We start from the raw sequence: 14,597 nt of genomic DNA, 5'->3' as shown, positions 1-14,597 counted from the left end.
GAAGGGCACATTCCTCGTGCAATGTTTATTTGTGGTTATAGTTAAATTTTAATGTTAACAAAAGCATAAGTTTGTGTAATCGTAACAATATGAGTACTGCAAAAAATGAAATTGGAGACAGAACTCGTCACTGACAAAATTGGTAAATACGATGAATTGTTTTTACATTCTTGTGTCGTCTCGAATTTCAGAAGCCCTCTACTTCCGTTAAATTTAGTATACACTTTACATTCTTATTACAAAAATGTACATACAGATAATTATACATTTAAATAGAACTTCGAATAAGACTTTAATAACTCATCCTTATTGATATTTTTTACATTACTATTATTCAATAAAATGAGGGAAAGTTTTTCTTTAATTACATATTTTCTTTGATTTGTGTGAAAGACAATGTTAAAACATCCAGTAGGTTATATCGGTTTTTAAAACTTCATTGGCTTATATCGTCAATTCGACAGTAATCATTTAAATAAACTTTGTTTCCAATCTGAACGTAGCAGCAAGTTCGCGATTGTCATCTAGAGGGAACATATTCTTAAAAAGTTGACGACCTCTGATTTAAATGGGATCTTCAGTGAAATTTTAGCGAACTAAAATAATAATTGTGCAAAATTAAACTTTCTATACTGTATTATACCTACCAATAGAACAAAGCGACACTAGACACATGAAGATAAAAGTACTAGTTACACGTTACATTTTTCGAGAATGAAAAAACTTCTTTGTTTCAAATTTAGTAGATTGCAGAAGATCACTCATAAACTTGAAATTTATGAGGGCATATACATACGAACCATAATCTCATTATTTATCAGTAAATTATTTAAAGCATTGTACTGTGCTGAAATATTTGTGTTTCATACATTTTAAACTAGATTTATTTCCTTTATATTTACCATACTTACGTTAGAGATTTAGAACACTATTTCCTAATCCGAAATTAAATTGCGTAGTAATTTTCGAGATTATAGGCGACGCACAATTATGGAACAATATTATGACTGTCTTTCTATACATACAAATGCAAAAAAAACTACGTAAGAATAGCTCACTATTATTCAAGATTTTTTATATATCAATAAAAAATTTGGTGGCTACATGATTTAAAAAGTTTTCATTATGCAATATTTAATAGCCTACTTTCTCATAGGTGTGAGAAAATGTATTTCAAATAATTTGGTTCGGAATCAATTGAAAAATAAAATTGGAATATTTTAAGTACTACAATGACCTTGAGTTGTTGAGTATCCTCTACAAATTTAAGAAGAAAAGCGAAAATGGCCTTCCAGCTTAGCAAAGACCAGGATTTAGCCATTGCTGCTTCTCTTCGTGAGGCTTATCCTGGGAGGAACGCTAATCTACTCTCCCAAGTTATAAGAGAGCAGCTACAAGCTTCCCTCAGCCACGGCTTAGCTCCTACCTCGATTAAGACGTTATCCGTACTGTTCTGCCTGATGGATGTCCTTGATAGTGACATAATGGTCCTCGAAATTGACCTGGTCTTGGATATCCTTCAGGAAATTAACGCACCTTTTCACAGGAGTTGGATTTATTGTTATGGCTTCCTGAAACACAATTTTTCCTCCTTTTTTTCATCTTTTTATTTCGTCTCTTCGTTTTCCTGTATGTGCCTTCTGTACATTCGTACATATCCTATATCTGGACTTTTTTATAGCAGGCTATTCCTTGGGGACGTCCTGCGAGCTTACGGCTTCTTTTCTGGTACTTGTCTTCTTGGAATCATCTACGTCTGAAGGTTTTATCCTTTTTTCGGTATCTGCTTGTCTGCCAACGTTAACTTTCAGCTGCTGCATCTCTGCTAGAGCATCATAGACTCCTCTCTTCATCTGCAGGTGCATATCTGTATGAAAACTGCAGAAGCTCTCCATATCTTCTTTAGAGCAGCCTTTAGTCTTATACTGGGCTAGATGTTTTTTTCCTTTTCCGTAGATCGGTAAGCCACTTATCGCTCTCCTCGACAACGTCAAAGCTTAAATTCAAATCCAGTTTGCAAACTTGGATTTCTTAAAAAGTTTTCATCTTCAATATTAAGTTCCACTGCCGCATTGTGTCGTGGGGTGAGCGAAAATAGCCAGAAACGGGTATTCTCTCGGATCTTGGTTATATCGCACTTTTCTGGGTCCCAGCCTTCGTTTAACCGGTCTCGAAATACACGTAATAACCGGACTTGCCAACTTTAATGCAGATTCTGATCTCTGAATTATTCGCGCAATCCCCAATCATGACCGGAAGAGGCTGGCTCCTGATGTCCGGTCATAGCTTGGACTTGGGCAGAGCTAGTTTTGCGGAAAACCGGTCGTAGCTCGGAGCACTCCAAGTGAGCTGCGGCAGTCACCAATCATTGTTTTTTCTCGATCTAACCTTCACGCAGTGAGTGAAATCTCCGAAGTATATTTTATTTCCGCCCTATCCACTGTATCTAGAAAGCGTTCCTTTGTCCACCCCCAGGGGACGTTCTACATATAAAAGTGCATCAACTAAAACCAAATTAATCAAAATAGGTTTTAGAAAGGGAAAGTGATTATTCGTCAAAATTTTTAATGCAGTGACTAACTAGTTTTAAAATTTGCATGTATTTGTAAATATAATTATCAGGTTTTTAGTATATCTATGTATCACTATGTTCCTTAGTAGTTTTAAACTTTTCACTAAATTGTTACTCAAAAATAAATAATAATTGTAAACATTTATATCAAATAAAATTAATGAAATCTTTAAATAACGATAGAAATTTAAGTTACTTTCTCTTGCTTTGAAAAATGAGTCACTGATGCTTAGAAAAATTCTACAGAATTAAATTTAGAGATGAATGGATACATAAAATAGTTTTGATTAGTTCATTAATATTTCAATATAACTTCAGAAGACACCAGACATCGGGGATAAGTTTCATGAAAGAATTATATATTTTTAGTGGTCGTTTTTTTGTATTGAGCTTGAATACAATTTTATATTTCTTTTTCATTCTCAGTAAATAAAAATGGAAGTATTGAAGATTTTACTACGCTTTTTCTATATAAAAATAGAGAGAAAGGCAATATCGAAACATGACCTCGAAGAAAGAAGTGATAAAGAAGACAGGCCCGTAATTTGATTCTTGTCGACGATACTTTGATCAAAGGAAAGCGAAAGTGGGGAAATATCATGAAAGTGGGGGTTGACAGAGTATACCCAGTCGACGTCGGTCGTCACTGCAGTTTCTCGCGAAGAGACGCCATCCCAAAGAGCGTCTAAAAAGATTACTTTTTGGTTTTAAGGAATCTTCGCTCATTACAAGAATTTCAAATAATTTAGGAATCATTGCATCAGAAATCTTTAAAATGTTTCTTGTGACCTTGGTAGCTCTCATTGCAGTTGCACGTAAGTATAATTCAAAAAATTTCCTTTATAATTCAAAAGTATATGAATAAATAGATGTTTTAAATTTTGATAGGGAAAAAATTATTCTTGTTTGTTCTTGAATGCAGTTTCGTCTTGTTTTAATTTTTATTTCTCAAATCAAGTTCCCCTTTAGAAGGTTTAATTACAAAGAAAGATAGCTTAGAGAAAAATTGGAGTTAAAAAATAACTAAAAATCATGAATAATAACGAAAAACAAGCAATAATAACGAAAATTAAGAACTGTATAAATTAGTAGATTTATACGTTAATTTAGGCATAGAACGTTGAATAATTGGCAATTTTATAGGAAAATCATGGGTTTAGAGAACAAGGACGTGTTTTTCGCACTCCATTATTTTTCGCTATAAAAAATGTTGAATGAAATAATGCGGATATTTCTAAAGCTCGAAATGCAGGAAGTCTTAAGCTTGAAACGAGATAGGCGCTTGTCCTTTTTTAGGAGTATGTATATGAACTGCACGCATGTTGAGTCTCAGAGAAAGTGAATTTTACTTGCACTGAGTCTTGTCTGGAATTTCGAGTTCAATGACCTTTTATTCATTTCTAGTGAATTTGACCCCTCAGAAGTAGTATTTCAAGAATTTCCATATAAGATATTTTTGGATTAAAAAAATAAAAATAAGAGAATAAGGAGTGGATGCTAATGAGCTTGGTGATTTCATGTGGGCTCTGGAGAAAGACATGTTTGAACTTTCTAAATCGCTAATGTCAGAACTCTTTCTCTCGGCTACTTAGATTAGAATGGTACCCCATTTTGTCCTTAAGAGTCAGAAGACATTTGTACTTACGTAAATGTGAAAAATTGTGTTTCTGATACTTCTTAGATCGGAGGCGAACTCATCCTGAATAAATATCTCATCGAAAAGTTATGTCCGATTAAAAATAAAAAATAAATAAAGAACGAATTATGAATGGCCTTCGAGCGAAAATAAGGTGAAGTAAATTGTAGTCTGCAACATGTTGAGAAATAACAAGTTTCATTGTCCTCATTTTTTACATTTTCATTATTTGTGATGGAAAGTATTAGATTCATGTTAATCTAGACCGTAGTCTACGAGACCCTCCCAGAGGGTGAATACGCCTGCTTTTCGGATTGATTTCTTGTTTTATAATTCTTAGTTTCTATTAAAAAACAATTTAATAAGGCATGATTTTCAATAAGTTACTCTAGGAAATTAACATTTTTTATATATGAAGAAAATGTTCGCCTCAAAAATTATCATTTGACTGTCAATTGCGTGAAGATTTATGAAGTTAAAACGACAAATTTTGAAACAAATATTTATCATAATTTTTTAAGAGTTCAGTGTTTTAAATTACTGTATTGTTTAAAAGCGATACGGTTATTATTCATGACAAAATTAAAAAATCCGAAAATAGTTTATTTTATTTGTTTTATGTATTTTAGGCGCGCTTTTTCTTTTGATTATTACTTATAAGGTTTATGTCGTGTTTTTGATTTAAGTATGTTTTCGATGAGCAGTTGTCACAAAATTATTTAATCCTTAACCTGACATATGCAATCGAAAAAGGAACATTGTCAGTAGAAACCTTGGCAGAGATAAAGTCGGATGCACAAAAAATATATATGTTTATTCAAGATTATGTTTAATATATTTTAGTCTAGATCGAAGTATATATTTCACTAAATACACCATGAGATTGGACAAAGTACTTATATAAACATTTGCGCTTACAGTGTTAACAATAAATCCAGCAAACCATTGCTGGCTCAACGTTATCTCTTCCAAAGATTCAACTGTAGTTAATTTTATTACAAAAATCAACCCGCATCGCGGGCACACCCGCATCGCGCTCTACGCGCGCGGCTCGCTTCGCCCTTAGGTATAATGTATACCTCATAAGTACAACTCGTGCTTCGTACTCGGATTATTATTCTTTGGATTTGGAATGCTTGAATGAAACTTTATCAAAAAGATATGTTTTAGATCGCAGAATTCATATGCTTTTTCATATACTGAATTTTCTTCGAAATTAAGTATTATTAAAGAATAATTTGCTCAAAGCTCTGTAGGCTTTGGATTACACATTTTCATCGTGACACTCGTGCTGCGCGCTCGATTTTTTAGAGACATTTGTAAATGTATATTTTTTGAACCACCTTAAATTAAATAAGAAACTACAATAATTTTGTAGACATTTTTCTTCATCTCGCATTATTATACTAAGAATAGGATTTTGGTTTTCATATTATTTTTTATGGACACAGAAAAATATCCTACAAGTTTGCTTTTAGATTGTTTACGTATCTCCCGTCTTTTGGCGTAATATTGGAATTTTTGATTTTCTGCATATTACTTACGATTAATAAAAAGAAAATCACGATTCTTATCGGGAAATGGTTAAAAGGCATTTTGTAGGATTTTTCAAAAGCTATAATTTCTGTTTGCGATTTTTTTCATATTTTGCGTTGTTTCGTTGAAGATTTGAATGTGTGGTGTCAAATTTCGGACAATTCTAATACTTTTTCATTCATAAATGATGAGAATGTCATAAATTATTACAAATTTGTATCTCTTTTTTTAATAAACAACTTTTTTCTAATAATTTGTTTTCGTATCTTTTGTCGCATTTCCACAAATTTTTCATTTTTATTTTTAATGCCATTTTTATGATTAAAACCAAAACTCATGTGTCCTATCAAAAAGTGATTCATACCAAATTTGTAGCCCTTTTTCGGTTAAACAACTTTTTAGTAAATCATTTTTTTTCGCAATTTGTGTCGTTTTTCACAAGTTTTTATTTTTTATCTTTAATGTTATTTCTCACGAGTGAAAAATTACGCGTCCTATGAAGAAGTGATTATTAAACAATTTGTAGATCTTCTTTAGGTTCTTAATTTTTAAAAAATCTGTTTTCGCATCTTGCATAGTTCAAATACAAAATTGAATTTTTCATTTTTTATTATTTTTTGTGCAATCAAAATTTTAATTTTTGATTATTAAAAAAAATTCCAAAAGATGGGTAGAATTATCTGCTAGGGTTTTCAAAAAACAATGTTTTTCTTCTCTTGACTTTATTCACATCGTGCATTGTTTGGTTTACAATCTTGATTTTCGATTGATTTTCTAAATATTATAAATGCTATAACTCTGATAATTTGCATTTTATCCACAAAAGTCATTAAGATAAATTGTTTGGCTTTCTGAGTACTAAAAACAGCCGTAATTAAAATTTTTAAATATAAGAAATGACCCCAAAATTCTTGTCAATGCTCTAACTTTTTGAATTTCCATCCAAAATGGCTGGTTAACGAACTCGTCCTTTCTCTTACGACCTAAAAATAGTGAGCCATAGATTGATTTGATTCGTTCATTTTTCGAGATTTCAAGTGTTAACGGGTGGACGGCCAGAAGGACAGACAGACGCCATCGTAAAAACTTGATTTTCAGATTCAGGAGGTCTCAAAACGTGGAGAACCGTTCGAAAACTGGGTTGTCAAATTTCAGACAATTTTAATACTGTCTCAGTCATAAATGACGAGAATTTAAATAAACAGAATCGTATAATAGCGGAGATATACTAATAACAATTATTATTATTACACCATTCAGCCATTTCCCTTTCGGGGTAAGCGTGACTCACTCGGTGGGGAAAGAAGTAATGTGAGGAAGGGATATAAAATTTTCAGATTGATCTCGAATTCTCGTGTTATTTATTTAAATAACACGTACGTTCCGCAACACTATTCCGACCCAGGCTGCTGATCAATCTCTCTAGCAATCGCCCCAAGTGAAGATCCTCACAAAGTCGTTATGTAAGGATCCCCACTTGGGTCCATTAGTGTTCAACGTCTTTTGTTTCAGTTGTCATTCACTCTACTGTCACTCTTTTTATTGACTATTTTCCGCCAAACTTTTTTGTCCTGGCACACTTCTGATTATTAAAATATAGTCATTTGGATTGTGTTCAACTAACATTTTGGACCAAAGCGTAATTTTCATTTAGTTTTTATCAAGAATCGCTCTAAAGCTTTCAGATTATTATTTTTTATTATTATTCCAAATTCTATTTTGTCCTATTTTCATTTGTAAATTACTACCTAAGTGTACGTATATTACATCTGAAAAATATAATCTTCATAAAAACGTAACCAATAGAAATGTGTAGAATCTTTTAACTAATAAAATAAACTCTGAAGAAGTATTTTCAAGTAATAAATTTATACACAAAATTTTTTTTCGTACTTTGCCGCAGTTTTATCTTTAAAAATTAACTGTGTCTGTGGGTCTATTTACCTTAAGTTTAGAATTTCATTTAAAAGCGTGATTCATGTCAGAGTCCAATAAACAAATAAGATATCCGATGGACCCGACTAGTTAATTCGTATGTATTTTGGGTTGCTCAATTTTTATTTTCTTTCTATCCTTGACAAACATTTGTTGCGTACTTTTTACAGCGCCACAAGAAAAGTATGAGTTCCAGCGGACCAGACCAGTACGCATTTTGGATCAGTGAATCCGAATTTGAAGTTAGCTCTTCCTAATCGCAAAAAATGGACGAAAAAATGTTTCTTGAGGATAGGAAATTTTGTTGTTAGGAAGAAAACAAGAGATAACCTCGGAATTTCAACTTTAAATTCTTATTTGCGACTATAAATACGCAAGAATTGACTAAACTGGCACTTAAGAACACCTTTTTTTTTGTGGGTCTTTCAAATGTACGAAAACAGTGTTTCTGTGGCCACTATATTTTCAGCTTAGGGAGAAAACAAAAGCTATCTTCGGAATTCCGACTTCAAATTCAGATTTAGCGACCCAAACTTGGTAACAATGGACTATTCTGATTCAACAGAACTCCTACATTTTTTGTGAGGCTGTCAAATGTACGAAAAAGTGTTTTTGGGGGTCAGGAAGAAAACAAAATCTAAGTTCGGCATTCCGACATTGAATTCGGATTCAGCAAGCCAAAGCACATAAGAATTGACTAGTCTGGTCCACCGGATATCCTCCTTTTTTGTATGAGCTGTACTTTTATTGACTGTGTGTCGACAACATTCTTAAGATTCACTTTGTCATTAAAAATATTCCCCGCAATTTCATCATTTACAATTTTTTTAAATAACTTTTGTAATGTCTGAAATACAATAAATGCCATAAACAATTTTCCATGCAAAGAAATATCTATATTTATCAACTTACATACTTTAAAAAAATTATATACGAAAAAGACATAAAGAGCATTTACATTGATAAAATGAGTCATTCCTCACTAAAACCACTTTACAGAACAAATGAAAGATAATATCTGTTGCTGATTCCACATGTTTTACTGAAATTTGATCACTTCAGCGTGACGAAGTAGACGACATAAAAAATTTTGTCTTAACCTAGGTGAGACGTTCGCCGAAATATGTTTAATTTTTAACCGTTGCATGTCTAATCTGCAACAAATTTTGAATTTTGGTTTTTCTCTGATTGTTTTTAATGTGGTGTCCCGATTTATTGCTTGAATTAATTTAAACTTTGCCGTTTTCCCATGTCTGCTAAGGACGTCGTAGCAGACAACCGCTTTTATTCCATCGTAGAATAAACTTTCGCCAAATAGCATGTAAACTTTAACAGCGGGGAATTTTACATGCAACAAAATTTAACTTTATCTACAATAAAATAAACATATTTTAATTTCAGATGGAGCTTACAATTGCCCAAAGGATGATGGTCAATTTGAAGATTCGAGGCAATGTGATAAATTTTATGAGTGTGTAGATGGAGTTCCCAAGGAAAAATATTGTCCTGATGGACTCGTCTTCGATCCGTTGAATCGAAAAATCAATAAGTGTGATCACGTTTTTAACGTCGATTGTGGCGACAGACTCGAGCTACGTAAGACTATTTTTTTAGCCTAAAGAGTACTTTTTTCTGTCAAGAAAAAAGTAAAGTAAATTGCAATATTTCAATCTTCGCTTTATTGAAAGTAAAAATGTTGTATACATTCTGATTCAAGTTTCTTCTTTTATTTTATAATTTATATTATTTTTTAGAGCCACCTCAGCCCTCGAAAAATTGTCCCAGACGTAATGGGTTTTTCGCTCATCCAGACCCAGCTGTTTGTAATGTATTTTTCAATTGTATTGATGGAGAATCAATTTCTATAACTTGCACAACTGGTCTTCATTTTGATGAGTACAGTGGAACTTGTGTCTGGCCTGACAGCGCAGGACGTCAGGTATGTTCTGTGACAATAAATCAGTTTATTATAATAAATAAAAAATTAAAATACCTTCGTTTTAAATACTCTTTTCAAAATCTAAAAATCTGATTTTATTTTTAATGATAATACGTAATTAATTAAAAAATCAGGAATACTAAGAAATAAATAGTGCAATAATTCAACACCCGTTTCTAGGGCTGCGGAGCTGTAGACAAAAAACTTAAAGACGGTTTCGAATGTCCAAAAGACAACCCACTCGATACAAGAGGTATGACTGTAGATCATCCTAAATTTGCTCATCCTGAAGACTGTCAAAAATTCTACGTTTGCTTAAATGGAGTAACACCACGTGAACAAGGTTGCAGTGAAGGAACCGTGTACAATGAGGAAATCCAGAGGTGTGATGCACCTGAAAATGTTCGTGGCTGGTAAGTCCAAGTTTATTTCAGTTCTTCAATCTATTTTCGTTGGCTTTAAAGATATAATTTTTTAAGTATATGTTTAAAAGTGTAGATACAAATAATAATAATAATAATAGCATTAAAATATTAAATTTTCCTTTGAATTTTAGAAATCTGTAAACTGGTATTTTAATTTGAGAATCTGCATTTGAATTCAAAAAAATTTTATCCATTTTTCATAAGTATTGGACTAACTCTTCCTATGTCATGTGTAATCTGTTTTTGATTTTTGTGCTATTAAAAAGTTTTACCATTTTTTAACACTAAATATTTTTTTTCAGTGAGGACTGGTATAAAGACGATGGCAAAAAACCTTGAAAACATTCTCAAGACTCAAATGTCCCGCATCGGGATTCTTATACCACCCCTCGTACCTTGAATATCGTTTAGCTTAAATGTAAAAACGAATTTAGTCTTGTAAATTTTTATAATAAATTACTTTTACAGAGAATGTTTTATTAATGACAGGAGAATATCTCAGTGCAACAAATCGTAAGAACCTAAAAACAGTCCTTTCATTTAAATATATGAAATCATATTGGAAATAGTTATATGCAATCAAGAAAATCTAAACTTTTATTAGAGTAAGTAGCGAAAATAATTTATGATCCGACAAAATTGATTTTATTACTCAGAAGACAAGTTAAACAAAATATTAATCAATGTTGAATAAAAGAGACAACCTATTTTTAAAATGAATTGTTACAGTTCTTGTAGGTTAGTGGTTCGATTATTTAAGTTGATGAACTTTTGATTCGTTTCTAGAGCTTTCTATATAACTTTTTTTTCAAGATCAGAGAGTCGAATGAGAGACCTTGGCTCTTGCCATGAGCAGTCATGCAAATCGCTACTAGCTTTCTCTTTGGACTTTGTGTAATGCCTACAAATGATTTTCTCATTTCTTTTTGGCTGAGATCACTTTCTTGAATTGATTGATATTGAGAAAATAAATTATACCAAATCAGTTCTACTTTCTTTACTTCGAATACATACATTTATTCCAGTGATTTAATGATACTTAATGGTTATGATTTTATACTCAAGCCTCACAGCAATAAGATATATCGGGATATCCCATTTGATTCCATTTATCTTCCAGGTTGTCCCAAGGATATCCCGCAAGGCGAAAATTTGTATATCCCAGGGATAACCCCAGGATATGCCTGGGACGTTTTTCGGGATATTCAAAAGTCCCTATTAGGATATAGAAAATCAATTTCTATCCTACTTGGCATATTTGAATATCCCGGAAACGTCCTAGGCTTATCCTGGATATCCTGGAGTCATCCCTGGGATATCCAAATTTCCGCCTTGCGGGATATTCGACGGGTTATCCCTGGGATATGCTAGGGACAGCCTGGGGCATAAATCGGATTTCACGGTATATCCTATTGCTCTGAGGGAATAAGCTTACTCTAAAAAGGGCAATATGAAACTTTTATATGAAAGAAAATTCAAAATGTATGTTAAGAATGAGAAAATTCTTCGTTGCTTTATATAAATTAATCTTTATCAAATTAAAAAATTTCCCAGGTGCGAAATAACCGTCGGACGGTCGGTCTAAACTTGCGCCACTCAACCGCTTTCGGCTTATCCACGTCAGCCCAACATTTGCTTCTATATATGGGCCATCTATTAAGATACTGTCGGCCCAACCTTCGACAACAATTAATTTTAAAAAGAAACAATTTATACAATTTAAAAAATTAAATTAATTAATTACATTTTATTTTTAAGAATAATCATTTTAAAAAGGTTATTCTTTAAATTATTATCACATTATCTTCATTTTTAGTCATAATTAAATACATGATTCATACACACACATAGTTACTTACACATATAATCGCACGCTTAAACGCTTTGAAAAATCAAACTTGCCGAGGATTCGAAGCCTACCGAAACTATCAGAAAGTGTATTTTATCGCTTCTGTTGAAATCGTCTAAGTTTTATAGAGTAACATTAATTCAAAATTATTTAATGAAGAAACAAACAAATTATAAACAAAGTATTTGTTAAAGGAATGTTTTGTACGATTTTGCATAATTTTACGCTTCTTAAGGTTGTTTTTTCGATTTTAGAGTTTGTAATTGGGATTTTCATGATAAATGCAGTAACATTCATGATTATTTGATAAATTTTTATTTTTGAAAACAAATTTAACAAAAAACCGCATTATTCGGGCATATGTTCATTTATAATATTAATAATAATAATAATCACATGAAGTTATTTCTTCATCATTATATTGTTTTTATCCAAAACTCTTGCAATATAACTTACAAAATCGTAAACTTATGGAAAATCGTAGAAAACATTTTTTGAACAATAAATTTGTTGATAATAAATTTCCTTGTTTATTACATAATATTGAAGAGTGTTTAACTAATGTTATCTTATGAAACTTAGTGGATTTTAACATATAAAAATAGCAATTTTGGTCGTCATATGTATTTACTTAGAAAAAAATTGAAAGCCGATTTTAAAATTAAAAAAAAATTATTATGATTCTACATTTAAATTTTATGGATCATTCAATTAAAAAATATTATCAGATAAGAAATGTAAAATATTTAAATTTTGAATGCCTAGTTCTTTTATGGCTTTTTTTAAAAGCAAATTGTTTTATTTTCCTGATATATTAATTTGGAAAGAGGCTTGAAAAATGAGGAAGCGATACTTTGAGAATAATTCAGTGTTCGATGCTTTTTTGGAATTTTTTAATTTTGCAGAATTTAAAATTGACTTCATTATATAGTAACATAGTTACATTTTGAATATGTAGCAGTATTCAATGAATAATTTTGAATGATTTATTCATAAATTTTTAATTATGATATTGTGTCACAAAATAAAAATATTTTTTCGTTTTTGTAGATTTGAAATTAAAGTTTAAAAATTAAAAGATATCTAATTAACATTAAACCTCAAATGTTTCTATTTTTGGTTAAGAATTTGTTAAGGTTAATTTCTAATAATTATCAATTTATAGGAGTAACACAAATTCGACCTCCCAATAATACGAGCAGATCAACTCTGGCCGAAAGCAGATCTATCGAAATGAAGTGGGAAATGTTACGTGAAAATGTGACGTTGACGGACCGGCCAACTCTTGACCACAGTCGATTCAACTTTAACTTCATGGTCGTTTTGGAATTATAAACCAGAATATATCCGACAACTGGCCCATATTTGGGCCAAGGTTTGACCGACCGCTGGGTGCAACATGGTGACTTGTACAAGCCAAAGTTATGCCAACAGTCGGGCCATCTCTTGCCCAGAGGCGGGCCGACTGTAACTTTAAGGTCGTTTTTGAATAATAAACCAAAGTTTATCCGACGGCCGGCCCATTTTTGGGCCAAGGTTTGACCGACCGTCGAGTGCACCCGACTGCTGTATCCAGAGTCGGACCGACTGCATTCATGCGGTCGTATCGACCAACCTGTCACAGTTTATCCGATTGTCGTCCCAAAGTTGGGCCAGAATTGGGCCGACGGTCGGCTTTTCGCCCGCCACCGGCGTTAGTTGCTAACATCGGTACGACCATGGCCGCTTGAAAACACCGCAGTCGGTCCAACTATGGTTACCGTATACAGGACCGATGGAAGCGGTGTTGGGTGTATGGAGTAGTCCTCACCTAAATCTCAGGCGGGTGGGAAATTTGCAATGGGTATTTTTCAAAATACTATTAGTAATCAAATTCATTCCCCACCCAAACTGAAACTGTTCCGCGGACCCTGACCGTATATCGTTTACCAAAGCAGGGCCGACTTGAAGATGTTCGCACAAGAAAATACGTGTGCAGTATGCTGGAAACGGCTGTCGCACGATCTGTCCGTGCACGCAGACAGACCGTCAACCAATCGCGTGCTATATACCGTTCACCTATCGGTCCGGCACTCGAAACAAATTCGCAACGTCGAAAACTTGCGTCTCGAGTGGCGGTCACACCTGGCAAGTTGCTTTTCAATATTCTTTTAATTTGTTTAGAACATCATAGAATTTATCAAATAAATAAGAGTGTTAATGAAATTATCATTAAGTACCCAATTAAAAAGACTGACCTAAAAAAAATTTCCCTTGGCAGATACCCGAATAATGCATTTTTTTGTTGAATTCACTTCGAAAAAATCATAAAATTTGTCAGCTAATTATATATCTTGCTGAATATATTATGAAGATCCAAATTAAAAAGTATGAAGTCAAAAAAAAATTTTCGTTGACAAATTGCCCCAATAATGCATTTGTTTATTAAATTGGTTTAAAAAATCATAAAATTGATAAAAAATTATCAATTTTTCCTAAATTATCATAAAGTTCATAATTAGAAAAGTTCACATAAAAAAAAGGAATTTTTAAGTCAACAAATAGCGGATTTATGCAATTTCTTATTAAATTTGTTTTAAAAAAATCATTGAATTTATCCAATAATTGTGAATATTGTTTGCATTTTTATGAAGTTTCCAATCTTGTTTCCAAATGAAAGGACTTGCATTGAAAAAAAACGAATTTTATGCCGAAAAATGCCCGAA

General features: G+C 32.3%; 1 protein-coding gene across 1 annotated transcript; it reads left to right on the top strand.

Annotated features, from left to right (window-relative positions):
* Positions 1-3,074: 3,074 nt before the first annotated feature.
* On the top strand, positions 3,075-10,515 carry LOC117180490 (protein obstructor-E-like). The gene is made up of 6 exons (XM_033372988.1): positions 3,075-3,092; positions 3,192-3,387; positions 9,081-9,275; positions 9,434-9,618; positions 9,799-10,031; positions 10,346-10,515. Exons 1-6 carry the CDS (start codon positions 3,075-3,077, stop codon positions 10,380-10,382), a joined length of 864 nt encoding a protein of 287 aa, XP_033228879.1. The 3' UTR covers positions 10,383-10,515.
* The last annotated feature ends 4,082 nt before the right edge of the window (positions 10,516-14,597 follow it).

This window comes from Belonocnema kinseyi, chromosome 9 (genome assembly GCF_010883055.1).
Source record: "Belonocnema kinseyi isolate 2016_QV_RU_SX_M_011 chromosome 9, B_treatae_v1, whole genome shotgun sequence".
In the NCBI taxonomy this organism is placed as follows: domain Eukaryota; kingdom Metazoa; phylum Arthropoda; class Insecta; order Hymenoptera; family Cynipidae; genus Belonocnema; species Belonocnema kinseyi.
Note: the sequence above shows the minus strand (reverse complement) of the source record. Positions and strands in the feature narration are given on the sequence as shown.